General features: G+C 45.9%; 1 protein-coding gene across 3 annotated transcripts in view; it reads left to right on the plus strand.

The window, feature by feature from the left end:
- Window positions 1-1,685: 1,685 nt before the first annotated feature.
- The window catches only part of LOC144611549 (casein kinase I), a 53,627-nt gene continuing 36,784 nt past the window's right edge, over window positions 1,686-18,528 (plus strand). For all 3 annotated transcript variants that reach the window (XM_078430697.1, XM_078430698.1, XM_078430699.1), the window contains exons 1-2: window positions 1,686-1,776; window positions 2,069-2,156. In XM_078430697.1, the coding sequence (XP_078286823.1) occupies window positions 2,081-2,156 (76 nt within the window). In that variant the 5' untranslated portion in view covers window positions 1,686-1,776; window positions 2,069-2,080. The remainder of the gene's footprint in view (window positions 1,777-2,068; window positions 2,157-18,528) is intronic.

The raw sequence follows: 18,528 nt of genomic DNA on the forward strand, positions 1-18,528 counted from the left end.
CCCGGCCTCAACTACCTCCTCTGGCAGCTTGTTCCATACACCCACCACCCTTTGTGTGAAAATGTTACCCCTCAGATTCCTATTAAATCTTTTCCCCTTCACCTTGAACCTATGTCCTCTGGTCCTCGATTTCCCCCACTCTGGGAAAGAGATTCTGTGCATCTACACGGTTTATTCCTCTCATGATTCCTCTTATTGTATATATATTGTGTTCAGTTCTGGGCACCATGTTATCATAAGGTCATAAGTGATAGGATTTAAAATGTGGCCATTCGGCCCATCAAGTCTACTCCGCCATTCAATCATTGCTGATCTATCTCTCCCTCCTAACCCCAATTCTGCCTTCTCCTCATAACCCTTGACACCCTTGACATATTATCGGGAAGATGTTGTCGAGCTGGAAAGGGTATAGAGAAGATTTGCAAGGGTTGTTGCCAAGATAAGAGGGTCTGAGCTATTAGGAGAGGCTGAGTAGGCTGGGACTCTATTTCTTGGAGGGTAGAAGGATGAGGGGTGATCTTATCAAGGAGCATAAAATCACGAGAGGAATAGATTGGGTAGATGCAGAGTCTAATCAGAGGATTAGTCTTTATTGTCTTCCATCACAGTGATGAATGTGGGGGATCCACTGTGGTGGATGTTCATGTTAACTTTCATGTAGTTGCGTGTCTTGTTTTTTTTTTATTATGGTGATTCGAGTTTCACTGTACCTTAATCAGTACACATGACAATAAAGAGACAATAAAAAGTCTAAAGAAGGGTCTTGACCGAAACATCACCCATCCTTCTCTCCAGAGATGCTCCAGCATTTTGTAGTATTATTTCACATAAACAGACCTTTGAACCTTTGAAATCTCGAATCTCCAATCTCTCAAAATCACTCCAAATCTCCAAATCTCTCAAAATCTCCAAATCTATCAGAATCTCCAAATCACTCCAAATCTCCCCAAAATCTCTCCAAATCTCCAAATCTCTCAAAATCACCAAATCTCTCAAAATCTCAATATCTCTCAAAATCTCAATATCTCAAAATCTCCAAATTCTCAATATCTCTCAAAATCTCCAAAATCTCAATATCTCTCAAAATCCTCAAAATCTCAATATCTCTCAAAATCTCAATATCTCTCAAAATCTCAATATCTCTCAAAATCTCAATATCTCTCAAAATCTCAATATCTCTCAAAATCTCAAAATCTTAAATCTCCAAAATCTCAATATCTCTCAAAATCTCAATATCTCTCAAAATCTCAATATCTCTCAAAATCTCAATATCTCTCAAAATCTCAAAATCTTAAATCTCCAAAATCTCAATATCTCTCAAAATCTCCAAAATCTCAATATCTCTCAAAATCTCCAAAATAGCAATATCTCTCAAAATCTCAATATCTCTCAAAACCTCCAAAATCTCAATATCTCTCAAAACCTCCAAAATCTCAATATCTCTCCAAATCTCTCAAAACTTCTCCACATCTCCATTCCAACAGCTCAAAAAGCTCAAAACTCACTCAAGACCCAACTTGCGAGTTTGTGGGGTGCGTGCGCACCAGCAATCTCCCTCGCCTCGCCTCGCCTCGCCCCGCCCCTCCCCTCCCTCGCCCCGCCCCCCTCTGACGTGGACGTGCATCCGGGTCCCGGAGCGGAGCGCTCGGTGAGGAGGGGGCGGGGGGAAGGGGGAGAGAGAGAGAGAGGGGGGGTGGTGACGTCACCGGGCCTCCGTTGTAAATAATGGCGAGGCCGTGAGGAGCGGGGCGGCGGCGGCGTCAGGAGGAGGAGGAGGTAAGCGAGCGGGTCAATCCTTGGCCATCCTCCCTCCCCGGCGGCCGGAGAACCGCGACAACCGCCGGATCACGTCCCCCGCACCCTTCCAGAGGCGGTGGCGGCGATATTGGGAGGCGGCCTCGACGTTTTGACGGTTAAATCGGCGGGGAAAGTGCCCTCCCCCCCCCCCTTCCCCTTCGTCCATACCCACCCACCCTCTTCCCCAGTCACAAGAGGCAGAGACAACACCAAACTGAAGGCTCTTTCTCTTCTCCTCCCTTCCCCCCCCCCTTTAATTTTCTTTTTCCAGAGCAAAATAAAGATGGAGCTGAGAGTTGGAAACAAATACAGGCTGGGCAGGAAGATTGGCAGCGGCTCTTTTGGGGACATTTACCTGGGTAAGTTTTAACATGGTAAATATATATATATTTTCAGAAACAATCGTCGTACAATGCTCCAAATATCCTGCATGGCTGCGAAAATATATCACCAGGCAATGGTACGAATCTCAGAGAATGCTGCAAGATTGCACTACCATGCAATAAATACTACAAACCTGGTACAAATGCTGCAAAATTGTATTTATGGCAATGCTACAGATTATTTAAAAAATATATCCTCAAGGAAAAATTGTACAAACCTTCCCCCCTCCCCCCAAATATCTCCTTCCAAAACTTTGCATTTTGCATTTAAAATAATACTTAAATCTTCGTGGGGTTAAAAACTCTTAAGTATTTAAATTGAAGTTGGAAAGGAATAATCTGGGGTTGATTTTATTTTTGTTTGGGGGATTTGTATAATTTTTTAGTGAGTTTAAAAAAAAAAAAAAATGTTTTGTTTGCATGTATTTTTCTTGCCTGGGTTTTTTGTTGGTGCCTCCTTTTAGAGGAAGCAGCCAGCAGCTGTTGTAGTTACTGGAGCTGTCAATGGTTGTTGCTGTCTGTGCTGACTGGCATTGGATTGAGAGAAGCCAGGTTTATAATTTTTTTTGTTTTTAGCCAGGGGGGTGGGTGGTTATAGTTGGGTTTGCCCCCCCCCCCCCTCCCCTGTTTCTTCCTCTAAAGACTGCCTTGTGTTAAAAATTCTTGCTCCCACTTAAACGTGTGGGGCTGCAGAGTGTGGGGGGGGGGGGGGGGGAAGAGGGATTCCAGACAATGGTGTGTGTTGGCTGGGCTGACTTTTTCTTCCTGAAAGTTTTAAGAAAGGGGATCGACGGCAAAATGCCAGAGTAACTCGGTGGATCAGGAGGTATTTCTGGAGAAAAGGTGACGTTTTGGGTCGAGACCCAAATTCTGACTCTGAATCTGAAGAAGGGTCTCTACCCGAAATATCGCCCATTCCTTTTCTCCAGAGATGATCTGTGATGGACTGGGCTGCATCCACAACTCTCTACAATTTCTGGCGCTGTTGGGCAGAGCAGTTCCCAAAGCACTACTACAGTAGGTGGACACAATGCTGGAGTAACTCAACGGGACAGACGGCATCACTGGAGAGAAGGAACGGGTGACGTTTCAGGTCGAGACTCTTCTTCAGACCAAACGTTCTCGTCCTGAAACGTCACCCATTCCTGCTCTCCAGAGATGTGGCCTGATCTGCTTAGTTACTCCAACGTTTTGTGTCTTATCTTCGGTGTAAGGACATTTGCAGTTCCTTGTTTCTACAAGAAACTGCAGATGTTGGGATCTTGAGGGAGTGGAAAAAAAACAAAGTGCTGGAGGAACTAATGGTCCAATGGTTTATTTATTATCACATGTACCAAGGTACAGTGAAATACATTTTTTGCATACAGCTTAGCAAGACTATCACGGTACATTAGCACAATTCTCTGGTTGGTAGAGAATGTACTGAACAACCCACTGAGTCCATGTGCAAGAGGTGCCATGTTGGCACCATTTTAGAGCTGGCCACAAAGCCCCATTGCAGCTGTCGCCACCATTCTAGTCATTCTGCTAATCATCGTCCCTCTACTTGCATGGCCCTCATCGACCCTTGTTTCCCGGGGGGGGGGGCTACGACCGTGAGCACGTGGAAGGTAAGACCCCTTTGGACCATCTTACTGGCCCAGTGTCCACCACTTTCTCCCTCCATCCTGCTCTTCATCATTGCGCGTGATGTGTGTGTGTTCGTGCAACATCTATGTAGGGAAGATAGACACAAAACGTTGGAGTAACTCAGCGGGACAGGCAGCATCTCTGGAGGGAAGGAATGGGTGACGTTTCAAGTTGAGACCCTTCTTCAGGCTTGACCCAAACGTCACCTGTTCCTTCTCTCCAGAGATGCTCCCTGTCCCGCTGAGTTACTCCAACTTTTTGTGTCTATCTTTGGTTTAAACCAGCATCTGCAGTTCCTTCCTACATATCTATGTAGGGACTGGACAGCTGAAGTTTTGGGTCCTGACGTTTTGGGTAGGGGCCCTTAAGACACCAAAGAAGGTCCCGGCTTGAAATGCCACCTGTCCATTCCTTCCACAGATGCTGCCTGACCTGCTGAGTTCCTCCAGCGCCTTCCTTTTTTGAAAAGGAACAGGAGTTGGCCAAATTGTCCCTTGAATTGACACCACCCTGGAGTAAAATCATATCTGATCTGATCTTAGGTATTTATTCACAAAATGCTGGAGTAACTCAGCAGGTCAGGCAGCATCTCAGGAGAGAAGGAATGGGCGATATTTCGGGTCGAGACCCTTCTTCAGACTGATCTTGGTCTCCTCTTGCTTTCCTACTTTTTCTCTATAACCTATAACTCTCTGTAGACTAAACATCTGTTCATCTCAGCCCTGAAAATATTCACTGATTCGGCCTCAACAGATGACTGGTGCATTGGAGTATTCCAAAGATCCAAGCCCCCTCTGGAGAGAAGTTTTCATCTGTCTTAAATGTGTGACTTATTCTGAAACTATGCCCCCTGTTTCGTGATCTTAGAAACATCTCGACATTGCTCTGTCAAACTTCCCTAGAATAGAAACATAGAAACATAGATAATAGGTGCAGGAGTAGGCCATTCGGCCCTTCGAGCCTGCACCGCCATTCAATATGATCATGGCTGATCATCCAGCTCAGTAGCCTGTACCACCTGCCTTCTCTCCATACCCCCTGATCCCTTTAGCAAAAAGGGCCACATCTAACTCCCTCTTAAATATAGCCAATGAACTGGCCTCAACTACCTATTTTAAGTTTTTTTTAAATCGCCCCTCTTCTAACCTTCAGTCAGTGTTGGCAAAATCCTACCTCATCAGGCAACTCCTTAATTCCACAAATTAACACAGCAAGTCTCTTCTGAACTGCCTCCAATACAAATGTTTCAAACTGTGTGTTGCTGTAGGTGTGGTCTCACCATTGCCCTGTGCGAATGTAGCAGGAATGTTCTATTATACACGCTCCCCCCCTTTGCAGTAAAGGCCAGTGAGCTGTTTATCTTCCTGATTAGTTGCTAGGCTGGCATGCTGCGCCTTCTTTTCTTGGAGAAAAGGCACAGGCTTCCGTGAATTGGTCTAATGGTCGTGCCCTGTGTTTGTGGAGCTGGAATTCTTCTCCTGCTTATCGACATTGCCAAAATGACTTGGCCACCAAGCAGCTCTGTCTGTCTCATGAGGTCTTTTGTTTTTCGACTAAAAGTTGGAGGAAATGTGTCTGTTAATGCTCCCAGAGAAAATCTAGCTCTTCCTGATGTTTCTATTCCATTAATCATTTCCGTGATGTTTGATCTTGTTTAGCAGTGTGTGGGAAAAGGTGTTCATCCTGTCATTTGATATTGTTTTTACTCTTACGTAGACACAAAATTCTGGAGTAACTCAGCGGGTCAGGCAGCATCTCAGGAGAGAAGGAATGGGTGACATTTCGGGACCCGAAATGTCACCCATTCCTTCCCTCCTGAGATGCTGCCTGACCCGCGGAGTTACTCCAGCATTTTGTGTCTACCTTCGATTTAATCCAGCATCTGCAGTTTTTTTTTCCGACATTTATTGTCTTTACTCTCGGCATTTGGCACATGTTGTTTGTTGGTGGTACCATTTGAGTTCGTGGTTCATTTTATCTTCAACAATGAAACAGCTTTTTCCGTTTCGATTTATGGCAAGAATCCTTTTTAAGCCTTTACCGGATTGTACCAGTGGCGAGTTGGGATCAAAAAATTCCAGCACGCAAAACAACCGTAGGTGGTGGAAATCGGACGCAAAACAAAATGGTGGTCATATTATTGAGAAGGAACACCGTTGATGTCTTGGGTTGGCAACCTTTTTGTTAGACCCGTCAAATGTTTTGGTATTTTTAAGCTAAGAGATACAGGCCCTTCGTCCCACCGAGTCTGTGCCGACCAGCAATCCACGCATATTAACACACGAGGGACAATTTACACCAAGCCAATTAACCTACAAACCTGTACACCTTTGGAGTGTGGGAGGAAACCGAAGATCTCGGAGAAAACCCACGGGGAGAACGTACAAATTCCCTACAGACAGCAGGCATAGTTGGAATGGAACCCGGGTCTGCAGCACTGTAATGCAGCAACTCTACCGCTGCTCCACCGTGCTGCCCGCAGTGGCAGGTGTTGCTGTCTGACCTGCAGATGGTTTCCAGAATTTTTGTTTTATTGTGTTAAATAGGAACCTGAGGGGTAACTTTTTTGCACACAGGGTGGTGGGTGTTTGGAACGAGCTGCCAGAGGAGGTAGTTGAGGCTGGTACTATGGCAAAAGTTTAAGAAACACTTAGACAGGCACATGGATGGGACGGGTTGGGAAGGATATGAACCAAACACAGGCAGGTGGGACTAGTGTAGAAACGGGCCTTTCCACCCACCATGTAGGTGCTTCCCCATACGTCTAGGTCGTGTTGGTCGGTGTGGGCAAGGTGGCCTGTTTCCATGCTGTTTCACTCTATGGCTCTCTTTCTGATCCTGCCTGACCTTTTAAAGCTCTGGCTGCCACTGGTGCGCGGTTATTTGATTAGGGAGTGTGGAGTTGAAACAATTGCTATGCCAGTTTTACAAGTCCAACAACTTTTGAGTTTATTTTCAACCACTGTGTGATACAGTAGCAGTTTGGTGCCTATCCTTTGCTCTTGGCTGTCAAAATACCGAACTGTACAATCTGCATAAGGCTGCTTTCTGGTCATCTTTTGATTAACATGGACATAGAAAACAGGTGCAGGAGTAGGCCATTCGGCCCTTCGAGCCTGCACCGCCATTCAATATGATCATGGCTGATCATCCAATTCAGTATCCTGTACCTGCCTTCTCTCCATACCCCCTGATCCCTTTAGCCACAAGGGCCACATCTAACTCCCTCTTAAATATAGCCAATGAACTGGCCTCAACTACCCTCTGTGGCAGAGAATTCCACAGATTCACCACTCTCTGTGTGAAAAAAAACTTTCTCATCTCGGTCCTAAATGTACTTCCCCCTTATCCTTAAACTGTGACCCCTTGTTCTGGACTTCCCCAACATCGGGAACAATCTTCCTGCATCTAGCCTGTCCAACCCCTTAAGAATTTTGTAAGTTTCTATAAGATCCCCCCTCAATCTTCTAAATTCCAGCGATGGGTGATTGAAAAGATTATTCCATATATTACATACTGTGTGGAAGTATGGGGAAACACCTACAAAACTAGCACTAATTCAATCTTTATATTTCAAAAAAGAGCTATTTGGAACCACAAACCTGCAAATAGTGGCACTCGAACATTTGAGGCGAAGCATCTCGCAACTGTAGGTGCTGGAATCATGAGCAAAACACACAGTGCTGGAGGAACTCAGCAGGTCAGGCAGCATCTATGGTGGGAATGAAGAAGGGTCCTGACCCAAAATGGCATCTTGTCCATTCCTGCCACAGATGCTGCCTGACCTGCTGAGTTCTTCCAACATTTCATAAGATCATAAGTGGTAGGAGTAGTGCTCCAGATGTGGTCTCACCAATACCTTGCGTGGCTGAAACATAACCCCTCTCATTTTGTCGACACAAAATGCTAGTGTAACTCGGCGGGTCAGGCAGCATCTTGGGAGAGAAGGAATGGGTGACGTTTCGGGTCGAGACCCTTCTTCAGACTGAAGAAGGGTCTCGGCCCGAAACGTCACCCATTCCTTCTGTCCCGAGATGCCGCCTGTCCCGCTGAGTTACTCCAGCATTTTGTGTCTATCCTTGATTTTAACCAGCATCTGCAGTTTTCTTCCTACACTCTCTCATTTTGTAATTGATTAGTTTTATAATTAGGTCATAAGTGATGGGAGTAGAATTAGGCCATTCGGCCCATCAAATCTACTCTGCCATTCAATCATGGCTGATCTATCTCTCCCTCCTAACCCCATTCTCCTGCCATCTCCCCATAACCCCTGACACCCGTATTAATCAAGAACCTATTTATCTGTGCCGTAAATGTACCCACTGACCGCCTCCACAGCCTTCTGTGGCAAAGAATTCCACAGATTCACCAAAATAAATTCCTCCTCATCTCCTTCCTAAAAGAATGTCCTTTAATTCTGAGGCTATGACCTCTAGTCCTGGCCTCCCACTAGTGGAAACATCCTCTCTGCATCCACTCTATCCAGGCCCAGTTAGTGCATATCGTGCCAGCACAAGGAGTGATCAGTTGTGTCAATAATATCAAGATATGCTGGAGGAGATTTTGTGCTGCTTTGTGGGGCAACTGTATTCTCTATTGAGAGAGATGATGTCCATGTTGCAGCTTGCAAAGGATTATACTATTAAAGAGTCTTGCAGTGTCTAAATGGTAAGCAGGTTTATGGATTTGTGAGAGTGGGAATTGGGTCACCTTTCAGATGATCTAAAGACCAGTTTGGAGAGGAGATTCCAGACTAGGGTTGAAAGGGTGAAGAGTTCAACATTGCAATGTGGGGAGGGGAGCAGTAGTGGGAATTGTAAAAATGTTTTGTGGTCTCCAAAGGGCCATCGAGACGAAGGGTGGAGGTTGATTGCTCAATACAGGTGCTCCTCAACTTACAATGGGGTTACGTTCGGATAAACCCATTGGAAACTGAAAATATCGTACGTCGAAATGCATTTAAATGCACTTGATCGCGTGGCCGGAAGCGAGCTGCGGGTCGCTGCCGTTGCCTACCGTTTGCACCATTGTAAAGTCGAAATATCGTACGTAGACGCTTCGTTAGTCGGGGAGCACCTGTAGTCTTTTATTTGTCACATATGCAACTGCGCGGTGAAATTCTTTTTGCATATATTACACATGCGGGTGCTGCCATGTTTTGGCGCCATTATCCAAAGTCCGGTCGGCCCGCGCGCTCGATGCACTGGAGCGGTTCCTACGTCCCTCTCCTCGTCCAACGAATGGGATGGAATACAGCTAAGGTTTTGAGATAGTCAAGGCATTATGTGTTAGACGGTTGACCTTTCTAGTTGAAGGGTAAATAGTATGTCAAAAGCTCGGTGTGTAGGACACTGACAGACCCGCGCATCTTTGAGACGAGGGGAGGAACCCATGTGGTCATGGGGAGAATGTGCAAACTCCACACAGACACCACCAAAGGATTAAACCCAAGTTTCTGGTGCTGTGAGGGTAGCTGTGCTACCCCTAAACCTGAGAGAGGGGTGGGGGGGGGTGGATTTTGGCAGGGTGGAGGGTAAGGTGTAGACAGCATAGTGATTTTAATGAGTAGAGGATGGGTTGTAATGTGGGACAGGGTAAGTCCTGTGGCACTTATTTGGGAAAGAGTGTTGTGAGGACTAAAGGTCACAGCCTCGGAATTAAAGGGCGTTCTTTTAGGAAGGAGATGAGGAGGAATTTCTTTAGTCCGAGGGTGGTGAATCTGTGGATTTCTTTGCCTCAGAAGTACTCCTAGCACTTATGATCTTATGACATGCATTATTCTGGCTTCTGCAGAGCAGGAATCAGAGTTGTGGTGGGTAGTCTCTGGCTCAAGTGAGTGCTTTTAAAAGCTTAGCAACTGTGGCAGTAATAATTTGCTTTCTAAGTGTTCTTTTTATGTTCCTTTGGGATCAAGCATCGTGCATGTGATGAGTTGGTTTCAGCAGTACATCCACTAAAGAATTCTATTCGGTGCTGATAAACTTTAAACAAATCTTGCTGTCTGCAGATCAGGGCGGTGTGTGGGGAAAACGTGTTACTCAGCAGATCCAGCAGCACAGGAGCTTATTTTGGTCTGGCTGTGGAATGTGTTGCCGTGTTAAAATACAGTAAAACCCTGTGTGCAAGAAGGAACTGCCCGGATGAAATGTGTAGGAAGGAACGGCAGATGCTGGTTTAAACCGAAGATGGACACATAATTCTGGAGTAACAGCAGGGCAGGCAGCGTCTCTGGAGATAAATGGATAATGTCTCGGGTCGAGACCCTTCAGACTGAGACGGGGGACGGGGGACGAGAGATATAGACGGTGATGTAGAGAACAAATGAATGAAAGGTATGCAAAAAAGGAACAATGATGAAGGAAGCAAGCCATTGTTAGTTGTTTGCTAGTTGAGAATGGGTACCTGGTGTGACTTGGGTGGGGGAGGGAGTGCAGGGGTTACTTGAAGTTGGAGAAATCAATATTCATACCACTGGGTTGTAAGCTGCCTAAATATGAAAACTGTAGATGCTGGTTTACACCAAAAATATACTCGATCCTGGAGTAACTCAGCGGGTCAGGCAGCATCTCTGGAGAGGAGGAATGGGTGCTGTTTCATGTTGCAAACATTTATGGTCTGAAATGTCCCCTGTTCCTTTTCTCCAGAGATGCTGCCTGACCCGATGAGTTAATCTAGCATTGTGTGTATATTTTGCAGTAAAACCCTATTCATCTTGCACACTCAGCACTTTGATGCTGAACTGGCAGGTGTAACCTGTTGGATGTTTTTCCACATGATTGACTTTTGCCAAATCTTGCTGAAGCTTAATTTGGTTTCACTTCTGCTTGCCACTGCTATCAGTTTTCTTCAAAGTTCATTGAAGAGCTTTCTGCAAATGCTGCCTGTCCTGCTGAGTTACTCCAGCATTTTGTGCCTATCTTCGGGTTAAACCAGCATCTGCAGTTCCTTCCTGCACAGTAGCGCAGCGGTAGAGTTGCTGCCTTACAGTGCTAGAAACCCTGGTTTAATCCTGACAAATGGGTACGATTTGGTATTCCTTGCCTTTGGGCACTGTCTGTATGGAGTTTGCATGTTCTCCCTGTGACCGTGTGGGTTTCCTCCAGGGGCTCTGGCTTCCTCCCACCTTCCAAAGATGTGCAGGTTTGGAGGTTAATTGGCTTCTGTAACTTGCCCCTACATTCGAGGATAATACTAGTGTGCAGGTGACTTTTGCTTGAAGCGGACTCGGTGGGCCAATGGGTCTGCTTCTACTCTTTTTAAAACAAAAGTTGGGGGTCCCAACCCAAAGTTTTACTTATCCGTGTTCTCTGTAACTGCTGCCTGACCCTCTGAGTTACTCCAGCACTTTGTGCCGTTTTGTATAAACCAGCACCTGCAATTCCTTGTTTCTGTTTTGCATGGTATTATGTTGCGTTCATCCAAGCAAGTCAAATTTTAATTGATTACAGTTTTGACAAGTATTGTATCACACTCCTGGGGTTAGTGGCACTAGTTTTGGGATGGCTTTAAAGATTTTAGGTGAGTTGGTCACTGCAGGACCTCTGGGCGGCACAGCGGTAGAATTGCTGCCTTACGGCATCAGAGACCCGGGTTTGATCCCGACTATGGGCGCTGTCTGAACGGAGTTTGTACGTTCTCCCCGTGACGGTATGGGCTTTCTCGGGTCTTCGGTTTCCTCCCACACTACAAACGTTGTAGGTTAATTCGCTTGGTACAAATGTAAATTGTCCCTTGTGTGTTTGTAGGATAGTATTAATGTGCGGGGCTTGTTGGTCAATAGACAATAGGTGCAGGAGTAGGCCATTTGGCCCTTCGAGCCAGCACCACCATTCAATGTGATCATGGCTGATCATTCTCAATCAGTACCCCGTTCTTGCCTTCTCCCCATACCCCCTGACTCCGCTATCCTTAAGAGCTCTATCTAGCTCTCTCTTGAATGCATTCAGAGAATTGGCCTCCGCTGCCTTCTGAGGTAGTGAATTCCACAGATTTACAACTCTGACTGAAAAAGTTTTTCCTCATCTCTATTCTAAATGGCCTACCCCTTATTCTTAAACTGTGGCCCCTGGTTCTGGACTCCCCCAACATTGGGAACATTCTTCCTGCCTCTAACGTGTCCAACCCCTTAATAATCTTATATATTTTGATAAGATCCCCTCTCATTCTTGACTATTTTTTTCCTCTTCACATATCTAAAAAAGCTTTTACTATCCTCCTTTATCTGGTCAGTGCAGACTTAGTGGGCCGAAGGCCCTGATTCTGCACTGTATCTCTGAACTTAAAAAAACTAAATTCTGATCCATGAGTTAATGAATAATTAAGTCAACCTCCCTCCCAACTTCTCGACAGTGGTGTCTTTCAACCACAAAACCTGATTATGTTGATATTAACAAAGAACTGCAGATGCTGGTTTATACCAAAGAGGGACACAAAGTGCTGGAGTAACTCTGTGGATCAGGCAACATCTCTGGAAAGAAGGAATGGGTGACGTTTTGGGTCCGAAGAAGGGTCCTGACCCGAAACGTCACCCATCCTTTTTCTCCAAAGATGCTGCCTGACCTGCTGAGTTACTCCAGCTCTCTGTGTCTATCTCTGATTCTGTTAGTGGTGATGGTAATCTAGTCAAATATTAAGGGTTCAGTACAGCCCGGGGTAGGGTTGCACAACAACGTGTTGTCTTATATAATGCTAGTTGATAGCTTTCCAATTAGTTACTGGGGTGTTTTTTTAGCCAAATCAGTCTCTATTGGGGACCTTGTAAGCATGACATTCCTTTGCAGTGATCAGGCACGTTTGTTGGAACTGGTTTTGCAGCTTGCAAAACATAATGAAATTTTCCGATGTTGCCAACATGCTTCCTCAAAGCCAGAAAAAGTGTTGATCGAAGTTTGTAGGAAGGAACTGCAGATGCTGGTTTATACCAAAGATAGACACAAAGTGCTGGAGTAACTCAGTGGTTCATGAAGCATCTCTGGAGTGAAGGGGAATGGGTGACGTGTCGGGTAGGAACCCTTCTTCGGACAACTTTTTGATCAAAATTTAATTGATTTTCTTTTTGCAACTTGGATTACCTCATTGTCTCAAGGAGAAGGATATTTAATTTTTTTAAATAATTCTAGCAGGTCAAAAGCTGTGGATAAACCCAGAGCTAAGCTCTCAATAGATGTTGCCTCACTAAAACTGGTCAGTTTGCTTTTTCTTAAATTTCAGATCAGTGAGGTTATTTGTATTACATCAGGGGAATCAGAAGTTAAAGTAAAAAAAATCTTTATGTTTTGGTTCTTTCAGTCTCCATTCTAAAGGGTAGTCCAGAAGAAGTTTACACTGATGATCCCAGGAATGAGTGGGTTAACATATGATGAGCGTTTGACGGCACTGGGCCTAGACAATAGACAATAGGTGCAGGAGGAGGCCATTCGGCCCTTCGAGCCAGCACCGCCATTCAATGTGATCATGGCTGATCATTCTCAATCAGTACCCCGTTCCTGCCTTCTCCCCATACCCCCTGACTCCGCTATCCTTAAGAGCTCTATCCAGCTCTCTCTTGAATGCATTCAGAGAATTGGCCTCCACTGCCTTCTGAGGCAGAGAATTCCACAGATTCACAACTCTCTGACTGAAAAAGTTTTTCCTCATCTCAGTTCTAAATGGCCTACCCCTTATTCTTAAACTGTGGCCCCTTGTTTTGGACTCCCCCAACATTGGGAACATGTTTCCTGCCTCTAATGTGTCCAACCCCTTAATAATCAAATACGTTTCGATAAGATCTCCTCTCATCCTTCTAAATTTCAGTGTATACAAGCCTAGTCGCTGCAGTCTTTCAACATATGAAAGCCCCGCCATTCCGGGAATTAACCTAGTAAACCTACGCTGCACGCCCTCAATAGCAAGAATATCCTTCCTCAAATTTGGAAACTAAAACTGTCCTGTACTCACTGGAGTTTAGAAGAATGAGGGGGAGACCTCATTGAAAACGTACAGAATAGTGAAAGGTTTGGATAGAATGGTAATAGCCTCAGAATTAAAGGACATTAGGAAGGAGATGAGGAGGAATTTCTTTAGTCAGATGCTGGTGAATCTGTGGAATTCTTTGCCACAGAAGGCTGTGGAGACCATCAATGGATATTTTTAAGGCAATGGATTGATTCTTGATTTGTACGGGTGTCAGGGGTTATGGGGAGAAGGCAGGAGAATGGTGTTGAGAGGGAAAGATAGATCAGCCATGATTGAATGGCAGAGTGGACTTGATGGGCCGAATGGCCCAGTGGACGATGGGCTGAATGGCCCAATTCTGCTCCTAGAACTTATGAACTTGTATGCTGTCTGGGGGAAAATGAAATGTTATCCAATGGGTGGAATTTTTCCAAAGTAGCAATGAGACCTTGGCTTAAAATTTCAAGGGGAGGTATTAAGCTGGCACAATCAAAGCTTTTGTTGAGCTGGGAGTTATCTGCTGGCTTAGCTAACGTTTGTCCTTCAGTGTTGCTCCAACAACTGATGTGAACATTGCTTTTTGTCAAAACTCCCTCCCAAGCTCTCCTAAGTGCAGCATTGAAGTATTAAACTCGTTGGCTATGACGTGTTTAGAGTGACATGGTGGCGTTGCGGTAGAGTTACTGCCTTGCTGCGCCAGTGACACATGTTCGATCCTGACTCTGCGTGCTTGTCTGTACGGAGTTTGTACGTCCTCGTCGTGACGGTGTGGGTTTTTCCCGAGTGCTCCGGTTTCCTTCTACACTCCAAAGACGTACAGGTTTGTAGGTTAATTGGCTTGGTATAAAATGTAAAAAAATGTCCTTTGTGTGTGTGTGTGTGGGGTGGTGTTAATGTGTGGGGATTGCTGGTCGGTGTGGACCCGGTAGGCCGAAGTGCCTGTTTCTGCACTGTATCGCCAAACTAAACTAATAGACAATAGGTGCAGGAGGAGGCCATTCGGCCCTTCGAGCCAGCACCGCCATTCAATGTGATCATGGCTGATCATTCTCAATCAGTACCCCGTTCCTGCCTTCACCCCATACCCCCTGACTCCACTATCCTTAAGAGCTCTAGCTAGCTCTCTCTTGAATGCATTCAGAGAATTGGCCTCCACTGCCTTCTGAGGCAGTGAATTCCACAGATAATCTATACACTGTGGTCACAAAGTGATACATAAGCAGAATAAGACAGACTTTTGATTTACTATGCAAATGCAGTCTTTAAGGGTTAATTGAAAAGATATTTAGAATCCCTTATAAGCTGGTGCAGAAGTACAGTTAACTAGGCATGTTGTAACTTGTCCTAAGACTGGCTTGTGTTCCACAAGTTTAATAACATTGGGGTTTGGACTCGTCTCTGCTCTTGGGTCTTTCATTTCCATTTGTATAACCGGGATTTCAAAAGTCTGCCCATTTCTCAGCTCCTCCAGTAAAGTCTCACTGAATGTTCCCTCGGTAATCTCAGAATATTGCCATGTTTTCCTTCATCCAAAATGCACCTCCCCACTCTGCTGTTTCCATTACTTCTATCTCGCCTATCACACCTGCATCCAGGAACATTAAGCTGTCTTTCACCTGTATATGATTCTTTAGTAGCTATAGGAAAATAACTGCAGATGCTGGTACAAATCGAAGGTGTTTATTCACAAAATGCTGAAGTAACTCAGCAGGTCAGGCAGCATCTCAGGAGAGAAGGAATGGGTGACGTTTCAGGTCGAGACCCTTCTTCAGACTGATGTCAGGGGGCGGGACAAAGGAAGGAGCTTTAATAGCTACTAGTCCAAGTTGGGCCCATTCCCACCCCCACATTCTTTCCTCCCCCAGCCACACTCTTTCTCTCCCCCACCCCCCCTTTCCCCAGCACCCCCCTTTCCCGCACTCTCGCTTCCCCCCCACCACCAACCCCCCAACCCCGTTGTCCCCCTCCCCAGTCCCACTCTGCCTCCCACCCCCACTCTCCTACTCCAACCCTCCCTGTGTCCCCCCCCCCCACTCTTGCTCTCCCTCACCCCCCCTTTCCTCACCAGCCCCCATCTGTCGTCCCTGAGCCGCCGCCTCCCCCACTCTCTCGTTCCCCCCTTCCTACCCCTATCCTCCCCTCCACCCACTCCCCTCCGCGGACCCAAAAGGCACTTACGGAGCGTGCAGGGAGGAGGAGGGAGCTCCGGAGTGCGGCCGTTACTGAGGCGTGGCCGAGCCAGGACTACAGGCCCTTCAGCCCACCAAGTCCATGCCGACCAGCTGTCCCCGTAGACTAGCTCTAACCTACACACACAAGGGACAATTTATAATCTTTACCTAAGCCAATTATTCTACAAACCTGTGTCTTTTGGCGTGTGGGAAGAAACTGGAGCACCCAGAGAAAACCCACGCAGGTCATGGGGAGAACGTACAAACTTTGTACAGACAGCACTCATAAACCCGGGTCTCTGGCGCTGTGAGGCAGCAACTCTGCCGCTGTGCCTCCTTGACTTCTGAATTCCAGTTCCCCCCCCCTCCCCATTCTCTTTTCCAATTCCAGTGCAACCCATTCCTCTTGTACAGGTCACTTCTTCCCCAGAAGAGATCCCAATTGTCCAAAAAAAATCAGAATCCCCGCATCAATCATCATTTTTGGCCATGCATTTAACTGTACTATTTTGTCATTCCTATTCTCTCAAGCTCGAGGAACTCTGAGTAATCCAATTTGTACAGTAAAAATTGGTGACTTATGCTGTGGTATTATTTTGCGGTGTGTCTGGGCTTGTACACTCATCAGTTGATGTACAAGAGAGCTCGCCACAGTGGGAATTGCTTACCCAAAGTCACATGGGTTGGAACTAAATAATCACCCAGCTTTAATGTGTGCGAGTTTAGTTCAGAGATACAGCGCGGAAACAAGCCCTTCGGCCCACCGAGTCTGCACCGACCTGCGTTCCCCTCACATTAACACTCTAACACACACTAGGGACATTTTTGTTGCATTTATACCAAGCCAATTAACCTACAAACCTGTACGTCTTGAGTGCGGATGGAAACCGAAGATCTCGGAGAAAACCCACACAGGTCACGGGGAGAAAGTCCAAACTCCGTACAGACAACTCTTGGGTCTCCGAAGATGTAAGACAGCAACTCTACTGCTGCATCACCGCGCCGCCCCATTTGTACAGTAACGATTGGTGATGTGTGCTGTGGTATCCTTTTGTGGTGTGTCTGGGCTTGTACGCTCAACTGTTTATGTACCCGAGAGCTCGCTGTAGTTGGAATCGTTACCCAAAGTCTCTTGTTTACAGGAATTAAATAAATCACCTAGCTTTAATGTGTGTGAGCTTTGTGTTTGATGAGACAAATTGAAACTTACTCTTGATGATAATGCCAAAAAAGGTTGCCTTTTCTCTAGCCAGTCATTGGCTAATGGTAATTCAGCAATTATATGGGTTTTTAATGATCTGCTTTATCACTTTGAAGACTCCCATGATTCTGCAAAATGAGCTTGTTGTGGTGAAAGCCTACTTGTGAGGATGGGCAATATAACCCTTTGAGTATGTAGGCAGGAACTGCAGATGCTGGATTAAAACTGAAGATAGACACACAAGGCTGGAGTAACTCAGCGGGTCAGGCAGCATCTCTGGAGGAAAGGAATAGGTGACGTTTCAGGTTGGAACCCTTCTTCAGGCCCCTTGAGTCCACCTTTATTTCAAGTAAGATTACAGGTGGCTGATCATCGCTAGTCTTCCACATATAGACCCTAGCAAAGTACCAGGAACTGGTGGAGATGTGCCGGGACAGAGGCTGGAAGACATGCTATGAACCCATTGAGCTGGGGTGTAGAGGCTTTGCAGGACGCTCACTCTGCAAAGTCCTCAACCAGTTGGGCATTACGGGGCTGGCAAAGAAGAGGGCCATTCAATCCGCAAGCGAAGCCGCAGAGAAAGCCACTGGATGGCTTTGGATTAAGAGGGCTGATCCGTGGGCAGTTGCTGCTGGGACGCAAGTCGGGGCCTGATCAACCATGGCTGGGTCCCCTGGGCAAGGGGGTCTGATGTTGTGAGACCCGAAACACCCGATGACCCCAGGTCACATCACTGAGGATGCGTCCCAGTGCATCCAGAAGATGTATCTTGCGCAATTCTCGCTAGTTAATGGCCAAGGCTTGCTGATATTAACCGCTCCCCATATTCGATTTTGCAGCATCTCTTCAGTACTAGGTTGTCCATCACAACCCATGTGGGCGTGAAGGTCATCCAGAACAATATTGGTGTTCAAAGATCATGGAGATGAAGAATCACCTGGTGCTTCTATACTCTGCATGGTAGCACTTCAGACTTCAAGTAGTGGCCCATAAATGGAACAACTCAGGCAGCATCTCTCGCGAGAAGGAATGGGTGATGTTTCGGGTCGAGACCCTTCTTCAGATGTTTCGATCTAAAATGCCACCCATTCCTTCTCTCCAGAGATCCTTCCTGTCCTGCTGAGTTACTCCAGCATTTTGTGTCTATCTTCAGTGTAAACCAGCATCTGTGCATCCTTCCTGCACATAAATGGAACCAGTTCCCTTATAGTGCCCAAAAACTATGAATCTGTCTTGAATATATTCGGTGACTGACCAAATTTCTGAGGTATAAAAAAAAGTAAACAGAGTTCCATAAAGATTCAGATTAGGAAGCAATTTCTATTCTTTGGACATTCAACAAAACCTGAATAGATAGTTCAGAAAATCTTAAATGGCTTAATGCATCAATCAAAATATGTTGCACATGCCGCAC

The sequence above is a fragment of the Rhinoraja longicauda genome, chromosome 40, assembly GCF_053455715.1.
Source record: "Rhinoraja longicauda isolate Sanriku21f chromosome 40, sRhiLon1.1, whole genome shotgun sequence".
Classification (NCBI taxonomy): Eukaryota; Metazoa; Chordata; class Chondrichthyes; order Rajiformes; family Arhynchobatidae; genus Rhinoraja; species Rhinoraja longicauda.